The sequence below is a fragment of the Suncus etruscus genome, chromosome 3 (assembly GCF_024139225.1).
Source record: "Suncus etruscus isolate mSunEtr1 chromosome 3, mSunEtr1.pri.cur, whole genome shotgun sequence".
Classification (NCBI taxonomy): Eukaryota; Metazoa; Chordata; class Mammalia; order Eulipotyphla; family Soricidae; genus Suncus; species Suncus etruscus.
This window is the reverse complement of record NC_064850.1, coordinates 165,219,222-165,243,556: the sequence shown is the minus strand read 5'-3', so window position 1 is coordinate 165,243,556 and position 24,335 is coordinate 165,219,222. Positions and strand designations below refer to the sequence as shown.

General features: G+C 51.6%; 2 protein-coding genes across 49 annotated transcripts in view; both read left to right on the top strand.

Moving 5' to 3' along the window:
* The window catches only part of CELF4 (CUGBP Elav-like family member 4), a 269,864-nt gene extending 247,972 nt beyond the window's left edge, over positions 1-21,892 (top strand). For 4 of the 47 annotated variants that reach the window (XM_049769668.1, XM_049769666.1, XM_049769660.1 and 1 more), the window contains exons 8-15: positions 268-417; positions 3,577-3,642; positions 5,286-5,369; positions 9,764-9,847; positions 13,538-13,616; positions 13,747-13,906; positions 18,256-18,346; positions 20,450-21,892. In XM_049769668.1, the coding sequence (XP_049625625.1) occupies positions 268-417; positions 3,577-3,642; positions 5,286-5,369; positions 9,764-9,847; positions 13,538-13,616; positions 13,747-13,906; positions 18,256-18,309 (677 nt within the window). In that variant the 3' untranslated portion in view covers positions 18,310-18,346; positions 20,450-21,892. Of the gene's footprint in view, positions 1-267; positions 418-3,576; positions 3,643-5,285; positions 5,370-9,763; positions 9,848-13,537; positions 13,617-13,746; positions 13,907-18,255; positions 18,347-20,444 lie in introns of those variants that run through there. The other 43 variants (XM_049769689.1, XM_049769687.1, XM_049769683.1 and 40 more) reach the window with 14 other exon arrangements.
* The window catches only part of RPRD1A (regulation of nuclear pre-mRNA domain containing 1A), a 1,137,547-nt gene continuing 1,126,617 nt past the window's right edge, over positions 13,406-24,335 (top strand). Inside the window, exon 1 of one of the 2 annotated variants that reach the window (XM_049769714.1) lies at positions 13,406-13,409. The gene's annotated coding sequence lies outside the window, so the exon portion shown is untranslated. Of the gene's footprint in view, positions 13,421-24,335 lie in introns of both variants that reach the window. The other variant, XM_049769716.1, reaches the window with a different exon arrangement.

Here is a 24,335-nt window from a genome sequence, read left to right as displayed (position 1 = left end):
ATGGGTGCTGGAGTGGTAGGGTTTGGCGTTCCCCCCACATTTTTTTTTTGCATAGGCACAGTAAGCATTGGGGAAGAAAGGGAATTCCTGTGGCCTAAGAGATTCACGGTTTCTCCATCCTTGAAGCATACCATCATGGGATCAACCTCCATATATACTCATGCAAGGCAGACACCTTACCTCTAGCGCCACCTCGCTGGCCCCAACTTCCCTCACCTTTGTTTTGCTTGCTTCTTCTCCTCTTCCCTCTTTACTTCTGTAACCAAGGTGGCAGCACCCCTCCAGGCATCACTGCACCAGCCGTGCCTAGCATCCCGTCCCCCATTGGGGTGAATGGCTTCACTGGCCTCCCCCCACAGGCCAATGGGCAGCCTGCTGCGGAAGCTGTGTTTGCCAATGGCATCCACCCCTACCCAGGTAAGCACATCAGGTGGCCCTTCCTTTGTCCACTCAGCCTATGCCCTCGTTATTTTATCCAGGAATGTAGTGTGGCCCCCATGCCTGGAGAAATCAAGAACCATGTTTCTGTCCTCCCCACAGAGAGCTTCCTGATATCCATGATAGGGGTGACCAAACTCACATCCCTGAGAAAATGAAAAAAAAATTCCATCCCTAGGGCTCTCTCAGGGTAAAATAGAAAATATAAGCAGTTGTACAACCAGGAAGAGAACTGAGTGACTGCTGATTAACTGAGTGTGAATTCAGCCCATCAAAGTTGAAAGCAACAGCACTTAAGGCAGTGATCATGTTTAGAGCTAAGGAGAAAAGACTGAGAAGAATTTGGGATGACACAGTTGACGTTCTATTCTGACAAGTGCAAAGTGAGTCCCTTGGTACGCTCAACCCTGTGATCAGCACCAGAGACAGTTCCTGTCCTGACTTGGCTTTGCCCTACTGGAAGATTCAGGATTCACTTTAGCACACTTAGCCCTTCTCTTTGACGAGTCTCCAGCAAGACAGATTGAGGCATATTCTCTCGTTGATCTTGAGGATAGACTGACCAAGAAACACCCCAGGTTCACACTAAAGCGCTTGAGCAAGGCAGAGTGTAATAGAGTTGCGGAGAAAACTGTCCTCACTATCAGGCAGAAGATGAGATTAGAGTCTGTATGGAAGTGTCCATACTGAGCTTAGTAAAAGAGTGTCAGGAAGGAGAGCTAGACATGGGCCTCCCCTGCAGGAAGCCAGAGTCAATAATACTGTATACAGGGTGACGTGGGCATGGTGAGTTCTACTAACCACTGAAGGCTGAAGGAAAGAAGGGCCCCTTCTGTAGGTTGCCTCTCAAGAGGCAGCTCAGATGAGACTCAGTGCAGAAGGCAGTGGAAAGGTGAAACTGGTTTGGCTGGGGGGCTTTCCTGGAGAGGTAGAAGTAGGAAGGGGCCTGCCTCTCGGGGCAGGGATGGTCAGGAGCTGCCTAGTGGACCTGAGCATCAGACTCCACCCAAGACATTGTAAGACTGTGACAAGCCTGAGATTCTGACGGGAGTCCCAGAAAGATCAAGACATCCCGAGTTTCAACAGCCACAGGGAGACCCAGATATCAAGTTCTCGTTGTTGATCTTAGGGTGATCTTTGCCATTGTCCTACTGCTTACCCCACAGCTCCCTCCTGGGTGTGCAGGGAGAAAGCTGAAGAGCACAGAACATGAGTGGCAGGGCCCAGAGCACCTGGGATGTAGAAGGATGAAGCCTTCCAATTGGCAGGGGAGGCTGGGCTGGGACTTGGCAAGCTGGATGTGGGAGAGACCTCGGCATTCTCAGGCTCAAGCCTCCCAGGCTGGGAGATAGAGTCCCCAGCACATCTGGGCGGTTTCATCCTCCATGATGCACCACTCCCACCCCTTTCCTGCCCGCAAGCCCATCTGGAGCTCTGGATTTTGACAAACCTGTGCCTTCCCTACCCTCACCAGCATATGTGAACTATTTCCCTCGTGAAATTTGGAAATGTTTCTCTCCCCTATTTGTAACCAACTGCCACGTCCCATAAACAATTCCCTGCCAGAGCAAGGGGGAGGGATGGAGTGGGAGGAAAGGAGAAAAGTAGTACATTAAAAAAATTAATTTACCATCTTTAAATGCGGAGTTTGGAGCTACCGTAATGAGCGAGATCCTTCAAAATGCTCGCTCTCTGGCAGTTACTAATGAGGTCATTAAGCAGGGAAGGAGAGGGGTCTCAGAAAGGGTTCTCACCACTGCGTAGCCCCACGGAGCTTCTCGCTCCCCCCACAGGTCCAGAGCACACAGTATAAACCCCTCTCCCCAGAATGGGGAACTTTCCAAGATGTTAAAGGCCGGCCATTGCCACATTCCTGATACTGCTGTGCTTACTGAACGCTGTGCAGACACGGTGTTTAGGGACAGTTGGCACTAGCCATCAGACTGAGCTCAAGACCTCTTTCTCTAATTTGCATAAAGTAACAAGATGGCTGTGAACCTGGGACCCCTAGGAAGACATGTTGGACAGAGCTAACCCATTAGAGTTGGAAGTGTTGAGGCTGGTGGAGGAAAGGGAAGGGGATGCAGGCTGCCCACCCGTCATCCCTTCCAAACACCCACGGTTTGTCCTGAGAGAGCCACTGGCTGAAAGGGGCTTCTCTGTGCCCTGTCTGCAGTCGCCTGCTTTGAACAATGCCCTACTGGTACCAAGCTGACTGTCTTTTCAGGACTTGTCCCTCTGCATTTTCCCCTGTTGCTTTGAGAGGGACTCTTGTTTAGTGGAATTCTGAGAAATTCAGGGCTGAGCTCTTATTACAATGTGGGGATTGTTCCTGGTATCCAGGCCTCATTACCTGGCTCTGCACTGGACTGGATTGGCCTGGTTTGCAAGGTGGATAAATCCATGAGATGGGTCTCCTTCTAGCCTAGATATCCAGTTAGTTCCAGATATGCAGATCTGTTTCCAGAGCCAGCCCATTCCCTCTGGCCTTGGTCATAAGAGGCTGTGCTCTGTCTAGACCTGTGTACACGGCAGAGGTTGGCAAAAGCTGATTTAGTCTTGTGTATCTTCTGTTCCTCTCCCAGCTTTGGGGAAGACCTTGTTCTATGGCCATACCCTCCCCCCTCCCAAGAGCATCTCCAGGATGTCCTGTATGAGGCAGAGATCCCTGGATTTTGTGCAGTCTCCCTACAGAGGGCAAGGCCCCTCCCTCTGAGCAGATGTGGGAACTGGGTGGACTAGTGAGGCCTCTTCTGGCCTGTCACCCAATTTGGATCTGCCCCTGAATTCTGGTGATTGGTGAGGCTAAGATTCCCCTCTTTCTGCCTCAGTTCCCCTAATCCCTTCCCATTAGCTTCCCTCCAGGGTTTACCATATCTCCCTTCCAAGCCCCTCATGGTGCTACATCCTTGGCTTCTCCTTCCTCCTGATTTTCCCAGCCTGAGCCAGATGCACCCTCACCTCCCAGCCAGGGTGGGCAGCTTTCCCCCGGATTTGGGGAGAGAAGGGAAATCCCTAGCAGGGTCTGAGACTTGGATCCTGTCTCAGGTGATCACCGCAGGACTGTTCCATGGGCATGATGTGGGAGGGCTGGTTCAGGTGGGCATCACTGACCTCTGCCCCTTGGCTCCCCCGCAGCGCAGAGCCCCACCGCGGCGGACCCCCTGCAGCAAGCCTACGCTGGAGTGCAGCAGTATGCAGGTCGTTAGTATCCTCGAGTCCCCGAAACCGGGACTGGGCCCAGTACTGGGGGCGGGTCGGGGGGAGGGGGTTCTATCAGATGCGACCATCCTCTCTGTAGACCTCCTTGTGTTGAGGCCGGTTACATTATGCTCATGCCCTGGTGGAGGTAGTGCGAGTGAGGTGGTCAGCTATGTGAACCAACCTTTGACCTTACCCTGCCGCTCCTCACTTGGAGGCCAGATTTCCCTTCCTCAGGGCTCCCCCAGGACATGTGTCCAAATTCATCAACCAACTTAGCACTGATGGTGAAGTTCAACCTTGGGTGCTGCTACCACAGTCCATGGTCCTTGGGCGGGAGTTTTGAGGAGACTCGGGGAGGGAAGAAGTTTCCTGGCATGCTCCTCTGACCATACAGGGACCGGTTTGATGGGAGCTGAGAAGGGGGCAGGAAAGACAGTGTGGTGACAGCAGATGACCCCGCTCAGAGGGAAGAAGGGAGCCCCACGGCTGTCAGCTGTACTGTCATCCTTCCCCCTACACTAGGCAAGGTGACACACATCCATGTGTAGTGAATTTGCACAAATACAACGCATGCATACATCTGTAGCACACACATATTTATAGCTAGGAAAGAGTCACACATCCATAACACACACATATACTCACACCCTTATCTAGGTACCACACTCACAGTTCCATAGTTGGGGAATATACACAAGTCCAAATTTGGGGAAAAGACACAAGTCCATAGTTGGGGGGACACAAGACACACAAATATCTATAGCAGGGACACTTGCACATGTCCGTAGCTAGGAGACAAACAAATGTTCATACCAATACCCACAACTGTCCTGTGACTGCTTCCATTTCTGTACTTGTGCTTGCAAAGCCCAGTGAGGTTTCCCTGAGGGTAACATGGGGTGAAGCTGATGGCTCCCTCCCCTGTCAATATCTTGCCCCTCGGGGGAACAAGTCAGGTCAAGGAGGTGGCGCTCTCCCACCTCTGGCCTTTTTCAGTTGCACAAAATCACAGGTTGGTGATCTCAACCTTCTGACCCTCCCTTTGGCAGGACCCTAGAGACCAAGTCCACAACTTGATGACTTCCCCCCACCCTTCAGCAGCAGATTGTGAGTGAGCTTTGTGAGTTAGTCAGCTGAGGCTCAAGAGGGGAGAAGGAGCTTCTGGGCAGTATAGGTGTCCTGGTCAGGGGTGTCAGTGTTTTTTATAGTCACACACATACTTGGACTGCTGTTTCAGATTAAACACACACACATTACATATTCACCTCATCTTCACTGTGTCAAACATACCTTATCCTCATCTTCACTTGTACTCTCTCTGTCTCTGTCTGTCTTTCTCTGTTTCTGTCTCTGTCTGTCTTTCTCTCTCTTCTCTCTCTCCTCTCTCTCTTTCTCTCTCTCTTCTTCTCTCTCTCTCCCTCTATCTCTCCCCCTCTCTCTCTCCCCTCATCTTCACTGTGTGCTTTCCCTTCATGACTCCTGAAACCTAGCTTGTGCTAAAGTGCTGAGTGCAACTGCACTATTGACGGCTCTGCCTTTTCTGCTCCGTACTGACAGTTCTCTTTCTTCCTGCCTCTCACCTTATCTCTCTCGGTGTGGCTGTCGCTGTCTCCTGCTCTTGCCTCTTCTCTTTGGCCCTCCAGCAGCTGCCTACCCTGCTGCCTATGGTCAGATAAGCCAGGCCTTCCCTCAGCCGCCTCCAATGATCCCCCAGCAACAGAGAGAAGGTGAGTTTGTGAGCGGGGCCCCCAGGCCCCTCCCCACCCCTTCTCTCCTCCTGGAGGCTGTTCTCCTGGGCCTGGGGCGGGGTGTCGCGTTGGAGTAGCAACCACTTTTGCGAGTTGTGTTCAGGGTGAAGGAAGACCAAAGGATCCTGAGATGCCGCGTGCTTTTAGCCAGCAGCTCTACAGAGCAGAGTGAAAAGCAGGATTCAAGAGGTGGGCCAAGAATTTCCCTCTTGCACCCATAAGATGTGGCCAGTGCAAAGGAAAGGGTGCTTATAGCTAGGAGGAGAGAGAAAATAAGATCAGTTCCTCATGGGCTAGGGAGCTTGTGCCTCCCGGGGGAGCAGGAGAGATAAACCAACAGAGGTCACAGGCCAGATGCGAGGTGGACAGAGTGCTCCGCTCCAGAGCTGGCCTGGTGGAAGAATAGCAGGGAACGCCATGGCTGGGTGCTGGTGGGAACAGGGTAGTCCAGGCCAGGGCAGTGGAACTCAGGAGGCCAGTGGATCTTCATAAAGACCATCATGATGCCCCAGTCAGAGCTTAGAGACTCCCCTCAGAAACTGACTTACAAGCTCACCCTTGCGGATTCTGTACTTGGCCCACAGAGCACTTATTTTGAAGGGACAGGGGCAAATGATAGTGCTTAGTCCTGCTGAGAGGCTGGCTGAGCAAGTCCTTCCAAGTCTGATGCCTGCACAGTCTCTTGCCTTGGCCTTGGTGTCCTTATCCGTGAAGTGAGGTCAGTGCTCCTTCCCCTCAAGAGTCCATGAAGGCTAATCTGGTTCAAGTTTGCTGTCAAAGTGCTGCCATTTCCTGTGCACAGGATTTCCCCCTGTGCATGTGATCCCTTCTTTACAAAATTGTCACCTGACAAAGTTGACCCCGAGGGAGTCTGCCCTACTTCACTGTATTGGGTGACTTCTGAGATTCATATCTCTTTGTGCCCTGGAGAGGAGCCCAGAAGGGGGATCTGGACTCTAGACCCAGGCAGCGCTCTGGTGGTTGGAGTATGATTCATAGTCCACAAAGTGCCAAGAGTTGAATTCAGAGACCCTAAGAGCAAAGCCTTCCAGCCCTTGGAGCCTCCTCCCCAATGGGCCACTGGGCTTCAGTTTGGCCCTTACCCTAAGCACCCTGCTTCATCCTGGCTTGTAGGCTCAGGACTCTCAGTCATGCTACACACACACACACACACACACACATGCACGCACACACACATATATATCTCATCCCATCTGGACTCTCTCATCCCTGCTACATTCCCCATCCACACTTCTGCCACACACACACACACATATATCTCATCCCATCTGGACTCTCTCATCCCTGCTACATTCCCCATCCACACTTCTGCACACACACACACACACACACACACACACACACACACACACACACACCTCCAGGTCAGTGCTGCTCTAACCAACATAAAAGATTGACTCCACTCCTGGTCTTAAACTCTGCTCCCTGTGCCCCCATCTTGGCATAGCCCCTGTTCCTGAGCTCTGCTCTGAACTCTTTCTCAGTCCTTTTCTCTGAGCCACTGCAGCCCTTTTAACTCAGCCCCCGCTTCTAGAACTGACCTTGGGGGTATCCAAGTATCTGCAGTGCCTGCACAGAATGAGCCACTGAGGAGGGGTGACCCATCAAAGGAGATGTCTGTGAATGACACGAGAGGGAGAAGACATGGTGCCGACACCAGGGTTTCCAGGAAGGCATTGAGGACTCTGCAGATTAAGGTTTAAGCATTTAGAGATAGGAAATGGGCAGGGCAGGGCAGGGGCAGAGCACAGGCCTGGGTGCTGCCCAGCAGGAGGTAAATCTGGGACTCGAGGAAGACAGACTGAAGGCGGTAGGCCTGTAGCATGGATGTGGAGGAAGATCAGGCTCCTATAGAGGCCTTTTTCTCGTGGTTACCCCCACGACCCCACTCCCCACATATACACATAGACTGTCCAGAAATACCAGAGTACACTATTGTGTTAAGGCCCTCTCTCTCATCTTTGAGGATTCTTGATTTTCCTGACCATGAGGCCCACCCCTCAGGCAGGCAGCTGAGCTTACTCTCTACAGCCTGCCAAGTGGTCAGAGAGCTCCCTTTGGGCCCCTGGACTCACCTTCTCTCAGGAGGTTGGGCAATCCTTGCTAGTTGAGGGTCCTGTGAAGCACTGTGGTCTGTGGATTGGGGGATATGGAGCCAGAGGGACACAATATGTGTTCTTGGTGTTGGAGTAGGGGTGGGAATGTAGGGGGCTAGGCCAGAGCTGGAATGTCCTTCCCTGTGGGACTCAGTTGTACGTGACGTGGCCAGGACCTTGCCTCAAAGGCTCCCGTGTGTGCAGAACAGACTTAGCATCCACATAAAGAGGCTCCAAGTACTTGAATTTGGAGCAAGGACCCCAGGTTCAAAGCATACCAGCATGAGAGGGGCAAGGATGTTGGAAGGAGGATGCTGGTAGAGCATGGCCACTCTGCCTGGAAAGACCCAGAGAAGGAGAAGTGGACTCAGTGGGAGAGGCTTAGGAGCTCGTGTGGAGGGCAAATGGGCATCTCAGGAACCTCATATGGTTCCTGCCCCTAGAGACACATCTAGTTGGGTTCTCTCCACTGCACACTATCAGTGCATGCCCAGGGAACATGCTTGGTTAGAGGGGCCTGGAAAGGGAAGGGCCACAAGAACTTGGGGGGCATCCAGTAGCAGTGACCCTGGGAGTGGGTGAGTGAGCACGCTTGCGCCGGTTCTGAACGCGCCGCCGTCAGTGGTAGTGGCTCTGGGAGAAGCAGCAGAGAGAGCAGTGTAGGGCAGGGGCTCCTAATGGAAGAGCTCTTTGGGCCCCAGAATGGCTGTGTTGGTCAGAGGAGTCTTAGGTATCTCTATGCACCTCCTGGAAATGAAGGAAGAGGGGAAAGAGGAGAAGAGGAGTCAAGGACAGGAAGGAAGGGCAGAGAGCACAGAGTGAGCTCTTTGCTTCGGAACTGGGTAGCTGACAGTGAACCTCGGTGGCTGGTCCTGGCTGCAGAAGCCTTAAGGTGAGACTGCCCTCTTTGGGCCTCCCAGCCTACTCTAGAAGCTCACGTTTAGTTTCCACAGCTTCTGAGGAAAACCTCAGCTCATACACCTATGAGAAATAGTGATTTCCCTGCTGTCCTCCATGGACGGAACCCTCGCTAGCATGACCACACTCGGCTTAGGTTTTATTGTTTTGCTTTTGGGGCCACACCAGCTCAGGGCTTCCTTTGTACTCAGGAGTCCTTTCTGGAGGTGCGTGGGAGACAATGTAGGATGTTAGGGACTGAGCACAGGGAAGTCACGTCTAAGGCAAATACCCTCCCTGCTATACTATCACTCCAACCCCTGGCATGACCACACCTTTATGGCTTCACATCTGGGTGGTGCAGCCTATTTAAGACGGCAGGTGAGAGACTTACATTTGGGGGGAGATTTCCATTTCATGGAGTTATATTTGATCGTCTTGATATTCAATAAAGAAAAATGTAAGCCCTGGCTATCAGGAAATTTAGACATCCAAAGACAGCATTTGGGGTGTTCAGATGACAGATTGGTGGAGAGATAGGAGCAGGTCATCTGGGCCCACTGCCTGGCCCTTCCCTGACGCACTGTGTGGCTTCGGGCCGATGACAGCCTCCCTCTCTGGGTCTCCTGGTTTTTATCTGTCCAGGGGTAGGTGACAGGGCTACTGCTGACATGGGGAGTGCAGGCTGTGCTGACAGGTGACAGTGGCAGTGCTGTCCTAGTTGTCGTGACATGGGGAGTCTTTCATGGCTGAGTGCAGAGCCTCTCTGCCTACCTGTCGGAGGGTGAAATCTTGGTTTCTGCCTTCAAGACTAAAGCTGAATTCTGAAGTTCAGCGCTAGGGACAGTGGGGCTAGAGGGGGCCAAGAGGGAGGAGGCTGGGCCTTGGGGAGTCCAGGGGCCAATGTGGAAGTTTCATCCCCTGCAACAACCTCCCCATGGGGTTTTCTGTCCCACCTCTCCTGGGCTGTGCAGAATGAAGGCCAGCCGTTCCCCATAGGCAGACCACTGGTGCCCCATTATCTCATTTACAAGGCTTAGCAGACCTTGGCTTCTCTCCTTCACTCACCAGCTTCACACCTAGCAATCCAGAGAGGCCAGACTCCCTGTGGCAGATCCCTCTTGCAGAAAAGAAACTGTGGCATGGTCAAGGGCAGAGAGGAAACCAGAAGTCAGGCCAGGGACTCAGAAGTCCTCACTATTCCGTGGCCTCCCTTGGATCTTGGATGAGACCCCCCCCTCCTAACCTCGCCCCCACCCTCCCCTGCTGCCGCTGCCTAACTCGCTCACCTCTCCTCTGTCTCTCTCTTCCCCCTCCCCTGCCATCCCTTCCCCCTCCCGCCCCCTCCCCTCACCGCAGGGCCCGAGGGCTGTAACCTGTTCATCTACCATCTGCCCCAGGAGTTTGGGGACGCTGAGCTGATGCAGATGTTCCTCCCTTTCGGTAATGTCATCTCCTCGAAAGTGTTTGTGGATCGGGCGACTAACCAAAGTAAATGCTTTGGTGGGTAAAGATAACAAACCAACTAGCTTCACCTAGGACAGGGCGGTTTTTGCACCAATGTAACAGTGTCCGGTGTCCAGCTGCTTTGAACCCCCTCCCTCCTGCCACCCCCACCCTCAGGTGCTCCCAAGGGCCCAGCCTCCTTCTCACTCCTTCTCACTTCCACTGTGCTTTTTGGCTTCTTGGCATCCTTTCCCACTGCACCTAGTCCACATCTGCCCACCTCCCAGTTGAGGTTGAGGTTCCTCTACCCCCTAAGGCGAAGAGGAAGGCACCCTGGGCAGGGGTGGAGGGTTCTCCCAGAGCCCTTTTCTTCTCCTGAGCAGTTTTCCCTCCATCCAAGCCCAGCCTGAGCCCCGGGTTACTGCCCAGCACAGGCCCTTTCCTGTCTGCCTCGCTTGACATTCTGTGCCTACCTCTCGGCCCTGCCCCTGCCCTCTCCTATCTACCCTGCTCTTTGCCCCATCCCGCTGCCATCCAAAGAACCCTCCCTCCCTCTCCACCCCCCTCAGGCCACCAGAGCCACCGTGGTGAGGAGTCAGAAAGAGGAAGCTGATCCTCAGGAAGGCTCGGCCCGAGCTCAGCTTGGCATACAAGTTGCCCTGTACAGGCACTGAGAGAGCATGAGGGAGGCAGGCGGTGGTGCAGGGATAGACAGGAAGGGTAGGGCGGCTGGGATGAAACAGGCCATGATCAATGGATGAAGCAGGAGGCTTTGGGGAAAAGGGAAGACAGCAGTGAGGGAGGGTCCCACGAGGACACTTTTAAGACAGAGTAAGAGGAGGAGCGGCAGGGAATTTTCCTGGTGGGAGAGGGGACTAGGGAGGACGTAAGAGCCAGTTTTCCGGATATCATCAGGATCGCAGTTGGAAGAGAAAGTCAACTGAACCGCTGGTGTTTCTGGTGTAAGTTCATCCTGAATGTTGCGTGCAAGATTTGGGATATACTCACACTGAAAAGCTGTTTGCTCCTTGGTTTATCTGAAATTCCCATTCATCTGAATCCCCTGGGTTCTGGTCTGCTTCCCATTGCCTTAGCCCCTCATCTTTCTCAATCCTCCCACCTCCTCTATGGCCCCCATCCACCCTTCTTTCTGGGTCCATACCCATCCTGATATGTCTAGAGAGCCCCCATAGAAACGCCACCTGAATCTGTCAGCTAGGCAGCACCCCCAGGCTGACCCCCCCCCCCCACACACACACACTCTGACTATAGACAGAGGAGGTGCCAGAGGGGATAAAAGTTCCACAGGCAGACAGTTTGGGAACAACTTTCCAGGACCCTCAGAACCTTCTATGGCAACAGGTCACCCCAGCGACTCATGCCCCCTTGTGTCAGGGGACAGCATAGCTGAAGGCAGCTGTGCCCCTCACTCCCCTGCCCACTAATCCCATTGATAACTGCTATGTATGAGAACAATCCCCTGGACAGCAGTTGTGTCAAGTCTGTGCGCCTCCTCGGTTATCACACACATGAGAGCCATGGCCAAGTCCTGCTGCTCGAGACGAGGCAGATTCTAGCATCATCCAAACACACCCTCGCCACAAACTCATTTTATTTCACCACGGTCAAGGCCTTCCCTTCTAGAAACACCTTCCATTTCCCTCTCCACTGGCTCTCCCAAAACATTTGATTAGATATTCTCATCAAAGATCTACTTTCTTACTTTTTTATCTAATCCCCTAAAAATACAAGCTCCCACACAGTGGGCTGGGCCTGCTCAGCTGCTCCTCAGGCCCCCCAGCCCCATCTTCTCTCCTGGCAACTCTCACTGTCCCCAAGGCCTTCAGTGTGAGAAATCCCTCATGGGCAAGTGGTCGAACTCTCCGAGCCTATGTCCTGCACCCACGAAGTGGGACATCAGTTGTCATCCCTTATCCAGGGTTGTTATGGAGGTCACACCAACTGCTGTTTGTGAGGAACTTAGCCAGAATGGACCATCAGGAGGAGGTGTCATTCACAAGAGAAGGGGTCAGCGGGTCATCTTCATGTCCCCTTGTGAAAGGGAATTGCTCAGGCTCTGAAAATGGGAACTGGATCTTTCCGTCCTCCTGCTGAGATGTATTGCACACATGGCTACTGTCTGGGAAAGAGGACTGAGGGACTGGCGACCTTCTGACTTTAGCAGCTACCCAAGTTCTGGGAAGTGGGGACTTGCTTACCTTTTCCCAGGTGTCATTTCTGGAAAAAGTAAATGTGGAGAATGATGCCAGGGAGTGCCTCACTGCCCCAACGTCCTGATAACTAAACAGTGAGGAACGAAAGTTCCCTCGAGCTGAGGTTTTCCCAGTCCCCAATGTTTTCTGGAGACTGGACTGGCCCATAGATGCTGGGCAGTTTCTATACTTGATATACTTGGTATCTCTTGGCTCTTTCTCCCTCAGAGACAGTGCCTCTGTCTCCTTTAATCATCACCTGTCCCCTCAGGGAATGTTACTGCTTGCCAGACACAGGTTTATCTTGCCCCGTGTCCCAGCAGAATGAGAGAGCTGTTCATAGTTCAGCCCCTTCTCTCTCTCTCCCTCTCTCTCTGTCTCTCTTTCTCTCTCTGTCTTTGTCTCTCTCTCTCTGAGAGAGAGAACAGTCTAACACAGTTGCCCTATTTGGAGCCCACTCTGCTCTGCATTGCCTGTGAAGTTGGCTGTAGGGAAGGATGGGCCAGGGGGTGCTGAGAGAAGAGTGGAAGAATGGCCCATACACTTCTACCTCCCAGGGACAGGACATTTCTACCTCCCAAATCTTCGCTAGTATGGCAGGTGTGCCCGGTCCTGAAGTCTGACCTGGCTCTGTGGAAAGCATGATGGAGGCCATTGCTGAGCTGCATGACTGGGAGGGTGGCGTCTGGGAGACTGCCATCACTTAGGGAGAAGGAGGGCAGGGCACAGGGACAGCTGGCCGGGAAAACAGCTTCTACTTCGGTGAAGTCTGTACATCTGTCTCTTGTATGCTAATGGCCGTTTGGGGATGAGCCTCCCAACTGAAGGATGCCTGGGAACCCTGCCAAGCTTAGTTTCATACCCTTCGCAGGTTCTAATACCATTTTACAGGAGCAGAGCTTCCCAAGCCAAATGAATCCCGGGAAAGGCTAGGTCAAACAGAGCTATACAGATTGATTTACTGAATACCTTGAGGAGGTAACAGGGACCCTGACCGTACCCCTGTTCTCCCACCCCGGGATGGCCACAGAAGCCCCTTTCTCCAGGCACAGTTTAGGAAACAGGTATGAAGTTGGGCCTCTGGAAGAAGGTGGAGTAGAGCAAGCCCAAATCCCATCTGGGGAACTTGGAAATGAATCTCCGGGAGCTGCTTGTTTCCAAGAGGAACGGGGGGGGGGGCACAGAGGGACCCCCACCGTCTCAGCATTAGACAGGGAGGACTCGAAAGGAGCCCGGGGGAAACCGAGCCCTTGCCGCTGTCCAAGGTGCTGGCTCAGACCACGTCGTTCTCGGTGCTCGGTGCGCGGGGAAGGGGCCCCGGGACGACGCGGTGGGGGGCGCGGGGCGGCGGCGGGGGGTCCCGCGAGTCCCTCCGGCCGGGCCCCCCGGGAGGGCGCGAGGCGGGGGTCCGGCGTGGCCGAGAGTCTGCGTGGGCTCCCCTCCCGCGCCCTCGCATTGCTCTCTCTCCCCCCAGGCCGGCCCCCCGTGCCCTCGCGCTGCCAGGCCCCCTCCTGTCAGGGCGGACAGTGTCCGCTAAGCGCCTCCACCCGCAGGTGTGTCCGCCGCGCCCGCGCGGGCCGGGGCCGGGGCCGGGCGGGCGCGGGGAGGAGCCCCGAGCCCCGCCGGCCCTCTCGCACCCCGCGGCGGCCCGTGGACACCCAGGCCCTCGCCCGTGTCGCGCAGGCTTCGTGAGCTTCGACAACCCGGCCAGCGCGCAGACCGCGCTCCAGGCCATGAACGGCTTCCAGATCGGCATGAAGAGGCTCAAGGTGCAGCTGAAGCGGCCCAAAGACGCCAATCGCCCCTACTGAGCGTCCCCCGGGGGAGACCAGGACTCGCACAGGTAACGGGGCGCTCGCCGGGGCGGGGGGGGGGACGGGACGGGACCTGGGAAGGAAGGAGGGAAGGAAGGAAGGAAGGAAGCAAGCAAGCAAGGAAGGAAGGAAGGAAGGAAGGAAGGAAGGAAGGAAGGAAGGAAGGAAGGAAGCAAGCAAGCAAGCAAGCAAGGAAGGAAGGAAGGAAGCAAGCAAGGAAGGAAGGAAGGAAGCAAGGAAGCAAGGAAGGAAGGAAGGAAGGAAGGAAGGAAGGAAGGAAGGAAGGAAGGAAGGAAGCAAGCAAGGAAGGAAGGAAGGAAGCAAGCAAGGAAGGAAGGAAGCAAGCAAGAAAGCAAGGAAGGAAGGAAGGAAGGAAGCAAGGAAGCAAGCAAGGAAGGAAGGAAGCAAGGAAGCAAGCAAGGAAGGAAGGAAGCAAGCAAGAAAGCAAGGAAGGAAGGAAGGAAGGAAGGAAGGAAGAAGGGGACGCACTCCGGACGGACCCGCCGCCTCCTCTCCCCTCCCGAGCACTGCGCTCCGGAGCCCTCCTCCCTTGTGCGCTGGGCCCCAGAGCCTGCAGCCCCAAAGGGCAAGGCCAGGTCTGGGCCCGAGCCTCCAGACACCACTGGCAATCTAACTCTTTCACAAGTCAGTGAACCTGGCCAAAGCTGGGGACAGGACAGGGTCAGCTGTAGCCATCAGCTGAGTCCTTCTCCAAGACCCCACAGGGGCCCTCTTCCAATCACCTCTCCCTGCATCGAAGCCCCCTCAGGGCCGTGCATCTCTGGAGACCCCCCCCCCCCCCGCACCCTTCCATTTCTCCTGATCTCAGCCTGGAGTGTATAGATTTTTTTTTTAAACACGTTGCTGCCGATTGTGTTGAGTTAGCCACAGCCAAGTGTCGGCAGGCGTCAAGGCGAGGTCATTTTATCAGAGCCCGATCCAACAGGCTAGGAGGACAGTAGAGCAGGGGTGGCAGAGACCACAGGGAGTGGGGAGTGGTGATCTGTGGGTCTGGGTCCTACCTGGCTGCTGGAGACACGGATGCCCAGTCCTGCCCACCATCCTGCGCCCTACCTTCCTTCCCCAAGGCCGCAACACCTGACGTGAGCCCTTGCGCTGCAGGTGCTGATATTCTGAAGGGGGGTTGTGCATAGTGTCAGGATCCAGGAATCCAGGCCCCCTCGGTGAACCATTTGGGCGCCCAATGACAATGATGTTCTGTCACCAAGTCATAGACCGGGACAGGGTCTCCCTCTGAGGGATTCCTGGGTGAAAGAGGCATTTCAGGAGCAAATCGGTGGGTGGAGGGGACAGGTGTGCAGCCTGGTAAGAGGAGAGATTTGATTTCTGGAAGCCCTGAGAGAGAAGGAGAACGTGCTAAAGGGCCTCTGCAAGCCAGTCTTAGGGACCATCTTCAAAGTAGATGCTGGCGGGCCTGCAGTGAAGGGGAGATGGGCATGAAAGACCCACAGCGTCAGGTGCAAAGATAATAGGGGGAGAGAGTGATGGAGTGTTGCCCCCTACAGCTATGAAGAGAACAGGGGGTCCCCCAACTAAATTGGGTAAGCGAGGCATGTGGCAGGGTAGGGTGACAACAGAGGCCCAGGAAGGGGCTGCTGCTATAAAGTGAAAATGTGGATAGGTACAGGGGAAGCATCTTCAGAATTTGGTGGATGAGGTAGGTCCCTGTGCCCCCTGCGGGATTGATGAAAGTCCTCTTCTCTTGGATCTACTGGTTTCCCTCCTACCCCTGGCCCCCTGCTGCTCAGGTGTGGCTACTTATCCTCTGGAAGAAATCTTTACCAGGAGAACAGGCGGGAAGGTGACCCACTTCACAGTAGCGTCCCCTGTCCTGCCTCATGAGCACAGGCTGGGTACCACGCTGACAACAGGGATGTGCTGCCTGGGAGCACACTTCTCGCAGCACAGAAGCACAAGTTCACCTACAGAGACTTGTGGGTTCTGGGCATTGGCTCTGGGCAATCTTTTGCCCAGGGTCGAGTCTTTGCTCCAGGGCCCCGCATGTAGGATGACCTGGGCAGACCCGAGCAGTGGCTTTAGGCCTGAGCATGGAGCCTGACACTGAGTAGGCTCAACTTGGCTACCAGTCCCTCTCCCAGGTCAGTGAACTGCTGCTCCCTTACTTATATGGGCTCCACACGAGGGCCTGTGTTTGCCAGGAAAGGGGTGTCACTGCAGGCAGAGGCCCAGCTGCATCTCCAGTTCTATGGGTAAATGAGTGGAAAGTATATATCCTTCAGACTGAGCTTTTGTTTTGTTTTGTTTTGTTTTGTTTTGGTTTGGTTTTTGGGTCACACCCGGCAGCTCTCGGGGGTTACTCCTGGCTCGAGGCTCAGAAATAGCTCCTGGCAGGCTCAGGGGACCATATGGGACATTGAATTCAAACCACTGTCCTTCTGCATGCAAGGCAAAAGCTATACCTCCATGCTATCTCTCTGGCCCCCAGACTGAGCTTTGAAGAGGGGACTGTGATATTGCTCTTAGAGCCCAGCACCCTGGCCAGCTCCAGGAGTGATGGCCGCTGGTGCAAAGTTGGGAGTGGACCAAGTTGCAGAGGGGGTGTAGAGTGTGCCTGCTGTGGGGTGCTGGGGATTGGGGCAAGGGGGCCCTTGGTTGCAGTTGCCATAGTGGACACTTGATGGCACTGTTCTCATTCGTAGGCCTTTTCTCCCAAGCGGGCCCACCTACAGGGTGACCTGGGTTGGAAATGGAGGTGGGTGGGGAGAGGGGCTCTCCAGGTGTGGGAGCCCTGCTGTTAACAGAGCAAAGACCCCAGCCTGGACAGGTGACCAGGCAGGACTAGTTGCGAGGAGAGACGGGAGAGCCAGTGGAGGCAGAGCACAGGCTGGGTCGGGCCTTACTAGACAGCCACTCCAGGGTGTGGCCAGCCAGGCTTTTCTCCATGCTCCCTGATGAAGACAAAGATAGGAGTGGAGTTGGGGGTGGGAGCCCCACTATTTAATCTGCTTCGCAGGCTCCAGGGAGCCAAGGCTAGACACCCCCAAATCCCAAGGGGTGGGCCACAGACTGCAACAGGAGGAGGTACACAGAAGCCTACTGAAAGTGACTAACCACGCCCATGTATGCCAGGCCTCTGCCACTCAGGGTCCCTCAGAAGAAGGGGTGCAGGGTTAAAGGCAGAACAGAAGCAGAGGCCTGGGACCTAGAGCCTGTGAACTGGCATCTCTGATGCACTCCACAGCATCACCAGGGGCACCTAATGGTGGTCCCTAGAGTATTAGGACCTCAGGATTTCACTACAAGCCACTTGAGGAGCAAAAGGAGGTTGTATGTGGAAGGACCGTCAGCACTAGGGTGGGCTTTGCGGTTTCTGCAACCTTGGTGCCCCTGACCATGTGAAACTGAGGTGTGTGTGTGTGTGTGTGTGTGTGTGTGTGTGTGTATGAATCTTGAAACTGTGTGTGTGTATGTGAATCTTGAAACTGTGTGTGTGTGTGTGTGTGTGTGTGTGTGTGTGTGTGTGTGTGTGTGTGTGTGTGTGAGAGAGAGACCTGGAGGATAAAGGGCCAGTGGAAGGGATGAGTGGGTGCTCTCAGTCAAGTGTGGCCTGCCAGGGCAGGATGGCCCAGTGGGAGGACAGTGCAGGACCACGGCAGGGAGCATTCCCTGTTTGCACCCATGGAGACAGTAGTCACTGCAACTGCCTTCTGCTCCCCAAAGTTCACCACTCCAGTAGGGACTGTTTCCCCCTGCCCTGAAGTCACCGCAGAATGGGGAGGTGAGGAAAGCTGGCCGGGGCATGGTGAGGGGGTGGGCGGGACAGGATCCAGGGGGACACCAGCAGAGGCCTGCTCCCAGGTCTGTCTGCCGTCCCGTAGTTCTAGGGGCTGCTTGAACTTTTCCAGCCCCTTTGCCAGATTTCCCACGCCCCCCCTTCCCCTTGCCAACGCATGATGGATGCCCTTAGTGGTCCCGCGCGAGGTTCTGCTGTTCACAGTGTAGTGTGTGTCTGCATAAGCAGCTGTGTGCGTACGTGTGTGCGTGTTCTGTGCCCTTGTCCTGTGTCTGCTGGCTTCTCCCATCCTTTGAGTTCTTTTCAGTTTTCTTATGATTTGACTGCTGTTCTCTCATCAGAGCTTTTAGATTGATGCTGTGGTCTGGTGCTGTATAACGATTTTTCCTTTTTAACTTTATTTTGAACTTCTTTCTTGACTTTCTTCATCCTGCACCTAATTCTCCCTGCCCCCCAACACTCCCCGCCCCCTCCCCCTGCCCCTTCCTGCCCCCCCCCCGCCCACACTCTTTCTCTTTTTCTCTCTCTCTACATATATAAATATATATATATATAAATCTTTTCTTCTTTTGTCATTCAATCAAATTCCAACAACCCAACCAGGGCCAGTCAAATCCACCACAGTCTCGCGCTGAGCTAGGAATAAAGTTCACGTAATCACATGAGAGTGGAGAAACAGTCCCCCCATCCGTAAGTTCAAATCAACTCAAAGTTCACAGTGTGACATGATGGCGTCATGTAACAAGGCTAAGAATCGGTTGCATGACAATTGCCGTCAAGTTTCGTGGAGGTGCTGTGATTGGAGCGTTTTTCTTGGATGTTGTATCAGTTGATGATCGGCCAGTCATGATCACACGTGCATTTTCTTGACTTTTGTGCTGCCACGATCTTTTTTGCTGTGCTCATTTTCGTTTCGTTCTTGGTGCTTGCAGTGGTTTTACTTTCTGTTGTTTGGTTTTTCTTGTTCAGCGTTTTTTTTTTTTTTTTTTTTAATGCTTCTCTAGATGTCACGTAGAGAAAAAATAAAAATAAAAAAAAGAAGAAAAAATTAGTAAAACTAAAAATGAATTCCTGAATTAACCAAACCTGGGATCATGTAACTGTACAAACTATTATTATTTTTTTCTTAAAAAATAAGGAAAATTTCTTTAAAATATCTATGCGTGGTTGATTTTACTTGCACTTGAAAATATTGTGATTTTATTTTTTTCTAGAAATTTGGGGGCCTTTTTCAATTGACACTTTTCTAGGTCTGGTCTTTTTCCAGTTAGGGTATTTTAAATCTTACTTCAAAAGGGAAAACAAAACCAAAAAAAAAAAAAAATAACAAAACAAAAACCCAAAAATCAAATCTCTTCAGTACCAGAATGATTTTTTTAATTCTAAATCAAAAAAATACAGAATCCAAAGCCAGAGGCCTCTGTAAGAGAGCCCAGTAGCAATTCGAAGGTTTGTATTGTAGCCACTTCTGCTAAATTGAATGTGGGATGGGAAGGCGGGGGTCTGAGGGCTTGGGAGGGTTTTTTGGTTGGTTTGGAAAAAGAAACAAAAAAACAGTTCTGACAAAAGCAAAATGCACCTTTTTGTTTACAACTGAAAAAGGGTCCTTGACAAGTGTTTTTTTTTTTTTTTAATTTTATTATTATTTTCTTTGGTGTTGTAATTGTTTAGACTGCTGTGTACGGTTTGCTGTTTGTTGAATCAACAGTGTGAAAAACCTGCCAGCATGGATTGATACGCATGACGTTGTCCCCACCAACCGGGGGCTTTTGCAGTTCTAACTTTCTTGATGTAACCAGTCACCCCCATGTATAAGTGGAAGCTGCTTGCTAGAATGGAGATGAGTCTCATTTGTTGATTCACAATGATTAAGCATTCTCCTTCTGATTCTAGTCAGATCATGATTTTTTTCCCCTTAAAGCAAAACACTGGAAAAAAAGAAAACCCCCCAAACCCACCCACCATTCAAAACAAAATCTAGAACTGTCTGAGTTAATTTCAGTTGGTCGATGAAACCCACCCTAACTTCTTTTAGGTTTTCCCATCCAGTACCTTGAAGTTCTGAATTTCCTCTAAAATTCCCTGGCATGTATGAGAAAACTATGTGCGTGTGTGTGTGTGTATGTGTGTATCTATGCATATACATACACACATATCCATGTATATCCACATATGTGCAGGTGAATCGATTCTACACATATATCCAGATATACATATATATATACATAGCCTCGCAAATAGTTCCTAACCCTGGGGAAAGTAGGGGAAGGCTGGGAACTAACTGGACAAGGGTTTTGCAAAATTCCTATCACAGCTGTGTGGTTCTTTTCTCTCTACAGCTGGGGGAGGGCCGGGTGGGGATGGTCCGTTGTCCCTTATCTTGTTTGCTAGGCTTCTGTATACATATTGTATCTGGGCTAGACCCCTGAGAGATCAGTTTAATGAAGAATTCCTATTCCACAGCCCGAAATTCTTCCCCAAGATCTAGCCACCCCTAAATCCCAGAACTCTAAAGGAGCCCAAGTCAAGAACCTTTCCCCCACTGCTCCGCCTCTGCCCCAACCATTACTCGAGACCTCCCAGTGGTTTCTTAATGCGGAATGGAAGAGCCGATTTCTTTTTGACACATCATGATCATGACTAATTCTCATGCTGGTCTCTCCCTTCCCTTCCACCGCCCCCCCAGAGATTCTCCCACCTGACCCCCCATCCCAGGCAGGATCCTTTTGGTGTTTGGATGCGTTTCGTGTTTCCTCTCTTGGCTTAATCAGCCCTGATTTTCTTCGTTTTAGGGCAGGATGCTGAATGGGCTACATTAAAAATCAAACCTCTCTCTCTCTCTATTTATAAATGAGAACTGTTGGATGACACCTTTGACATATCAGCCAATCCCAATCAAGCTGAAGACTCCAGACACTCTCTGTGACTGTAACATTTCTTGAAGGAAAGTCTAGCGTCTACGGAGTTCAGAGGGCACGTGTTTGGGGGAATCTACACACGACACAAAGAAGATGATGAAGAAAACTGAGAAAACAAAACAAACAACACACAAAAGGAACTTTCAAACAAAATAACTTGTGACCAGATGGGGAGACTGACGGGCTGGGAGCTGGAAGAGACGCTGCTTCCCGATCCCTGGGGCTCTGCAGCCCGTGGGCGCCTGCGGCAGGCTGGGGCAAGCGGTGTGGAGGGGCCTGGTCCCCAGGGGCGGCTGGGAGGCCGCCACGAGCATCTCTATCTGTCATTCCTTTAGCTATTTAGGGACCAAAGGACCGAACTTTTTATTGCAGATGTGTAGCTCTATGTGAAATAGAGGGGGGATGGAGGGGAACCTCCTTCCTGCCTTACAGCTGTTCCCGGAGCAGCTTAGAGCGATTCTATGAAAATAAAATGTCATAAAAAAATTAAAAAAAATACAAAAAAAATACAAAAACAAAAAAAAGGGAAAAATAATGCTTCAATGCTTTTAAAACAGCAAGATACTAGTTCTTTGATACTTTGAGAGGCGCTTTGATTACCCTCATTCAAGTCTATGACACTTTCCTATGGTTTTCTGTATTATATGTCTGGATGGAGCTGTTGGATGAACCAATTGGTGGATCTTTGGGGAAAGCAACAAAAATATTAAAACACATTAACCGTGAAGTGGGAGGAACACAGGAGGGGAAACAAAAGGACTTATGAGGCAAGATAATTGTTGTGAAAAGTCTGTAAATGCTTCTAACTCTTCCCCCCTCTTAAAAGCCTAATAGTTGTACAGAATTTTAAAAAGGAAAAGTTTAAAATACCTATATAATAGAAGAAAAATTAGAGGAAAGCAAAACATAAAAAATAAAAAAGGAAAAAAAAACATATAGAAGTTAGCGTTACTGCTAAAATCCCAGCTGTTGTAGGACTGTACTTTTGTAGAGTTTAGACCGAGCATCAATCCCTTCTCCCTTCGAGTGCTGTTGGACGCCGTTGTCCCCGAGGGCCAGGCTGGACTGGCCAGACCCGCGGGCTCCAGGCTGCCCCTGCCTGCCGGTGGAGGCCGTATCGTCTGTCCGTCGTCCGTCCGTCCGTCCAGCCGCAGGAAGGGCCACCGCCTCCACCCTCGCTTCACTCCGGGAGCTGCGCCGCTCTCTGCAAGCCCTCGACACCTTCGCTTCTCTCGCCTTCCCTGCTCGCTCCGGAGACTTTCCGGGCAAGGGAGACCTGGGAACTTTCATCTCGAAACAACACACACACACACACAGACACACACACACAGACACACACAGACACACACACACACACACACAGACACACACACACACACACAGACACACACACACAGACACACACAGACACACACACACACACAGACACACACACACAGACACACAGACACACACACACAGACACACACACACACACACACACACACACAGACACACACACACACACACAGACACACACACACAGACACACACACACACACACACAGACACACACACACACACACAGACACACACAGACACACACACACACACACACAGACACACAGACACACACACACAGACACACACACACACACACACAGACACACACACACAGACACACAGACACACACACACAGACACACAGACACACACACACAGACACACACACACACACACAGACACACACACACAGACACACACACACACAGACACACACACACACACACACACAGACACACACACACACACACACACCTTAAACAAGAGAGAGAAAAAAACAAAAACAAAAAAATACAATCTTTGAAGAATTTCTGAAACTGTTTACAAGGAATTTTGAAAAACAGGGATGTTTAAATGATGCCGGCTCTGTTTTTCTGTAAATAAATTTGCATATTTTGTAGGACTTTTAATTGTAATGATAGAGAAAAAAACAAGGAAAACTATTTAATGAAAGCACGATATTTATCTTTGGTAAATGACTTTAGAGCAGTTAAAAAAGACATTGCTTAAAAAAACTCAGAATCAGAAAAAAAACACTGACTTATTTAAGAACACATATATTTTAAAGTATAACATATTTATTATAATTTATCCTCACCGTTGGGAAGATTGCTTTGGCGTTTGGCCAATGCCCTCTCACGGACGCCGGTTCATCTGGAGGCCGGACTCTCGGACCATCTTTATCCTTTTTGCTTCTCAAGAACAATTCTCAACTTCCTCTCAGGCCTCCTGCCTTGCCTTTCTTTTTTTGTTTGTTTTGGTTTTTGTTTTGATTCATTATTAGTTTTTAATTTTTCTTTCTTTTTTTCCTCTTGGCTCCTCCTTTTAGGATGTCCAGATGTTGTAAAAAGACAACAACAACAAACACCACCACAAAGCTGCAGTTCTGTCTGACTGCTCTTTTCACACTCAACTCCCTAAAACTCCTTGTAACCTGTAACTATTGGATGACGCTTTCTCCAGCTTAGCCCTAAATAAAGCACAGTTTAAAACAAACAAGCACAAACACAAGACTGTTCTTCGGGGCTCTGTGCTGCTCTTGCACGAAGCCTGTTGTGGGGGCCTCGTGGGCCCAGTGCCAGCCCTCTGGAATTCACTTTGACCCTTCCTTAGGGGGGAGGCGGGAGGGGCAACTTATGCTTGCAACCTGGGCCCCTGCTCCTCAGAAAATTTGTGGAGCACCACTTGGGAGGTTACAGTTTGTGCCCGAGCTCATCATAATGAGATAGCCAGGACGCAGAAGGAGCGTAGACAAGTTTATTTCAAGAGGGGACCAGGGATTGTGGTGGGTCATGGGCCTCTAACCCATTCAGCTCCTGATTCAAACACTGAGGTTACATTTGCACTCTAAAGCTGAATTTCAAAGCGACAGATGGTAACCCAAGATTCACTGCTGGCTGCGTTGTCTGTAGTTTAAACAAAACATTTTGCCACATATCCCTGTGAAATACCAGAACACAGGACAGAGTCACAGCCATACATCAAGTGGACAACAGTTTCTGCACATAGCTCAGACTTAGCTTACACATCTCCTGTTGTTTAGCACAGAGCTGCATGGTCAGCACAGATCAGCCATATATCCAGTGAACATTGCTTAGACTAGAACATCTGTTGTTTAGCACAAAGCTGCAACAGATAAGTTTCATACACCTTAAGAACTTGATGCTTACAAACCTTAGCCTTCAACTGGCCCAGGAGCATATGGTTAATGCTTTTAACTAATAACGCTACATGATAATTGGCATTTAAGAACAGGAGTAGTACAGGGAGAGCTTGTTTTCACGCAGAGATGAGTCCTTGACAGCAGTGTTGTGCAAAGGTCCCATTGGTGGTCTGTGTTTTGAGTTCTTAGGCAGGACCAGTCTGTATCCCCCCTTTCAGAATTGAAGCCAAGAACACCTGACCCAACTTGGAGTGGGGGGTTGAGGTGCTGCGAATTCACAAGAAGTTAAGGAGGGAGATAGTGAAGGTAGGAATCCAAAAAAGAGTAGAAAGATGAAAACACAGCCCTACACTTGCCACCCTTTGCTCTGTGCCTTCTGCCATATTGCAAGCTTATGTGGACGTGCAGGGCTGGGGAGGAGGGGGGGGGTCAGTTGTAGAAGGAGGAAACATCCCTGCCCTGGGAAGCTTCCCGGAGTATTGCTCATCACCTCCTACCTCCTGTCACAGAGGCTGCAAAACCTTAGTGCCCAAGGAGGACTAGAGGAAGGACCTGTGGGG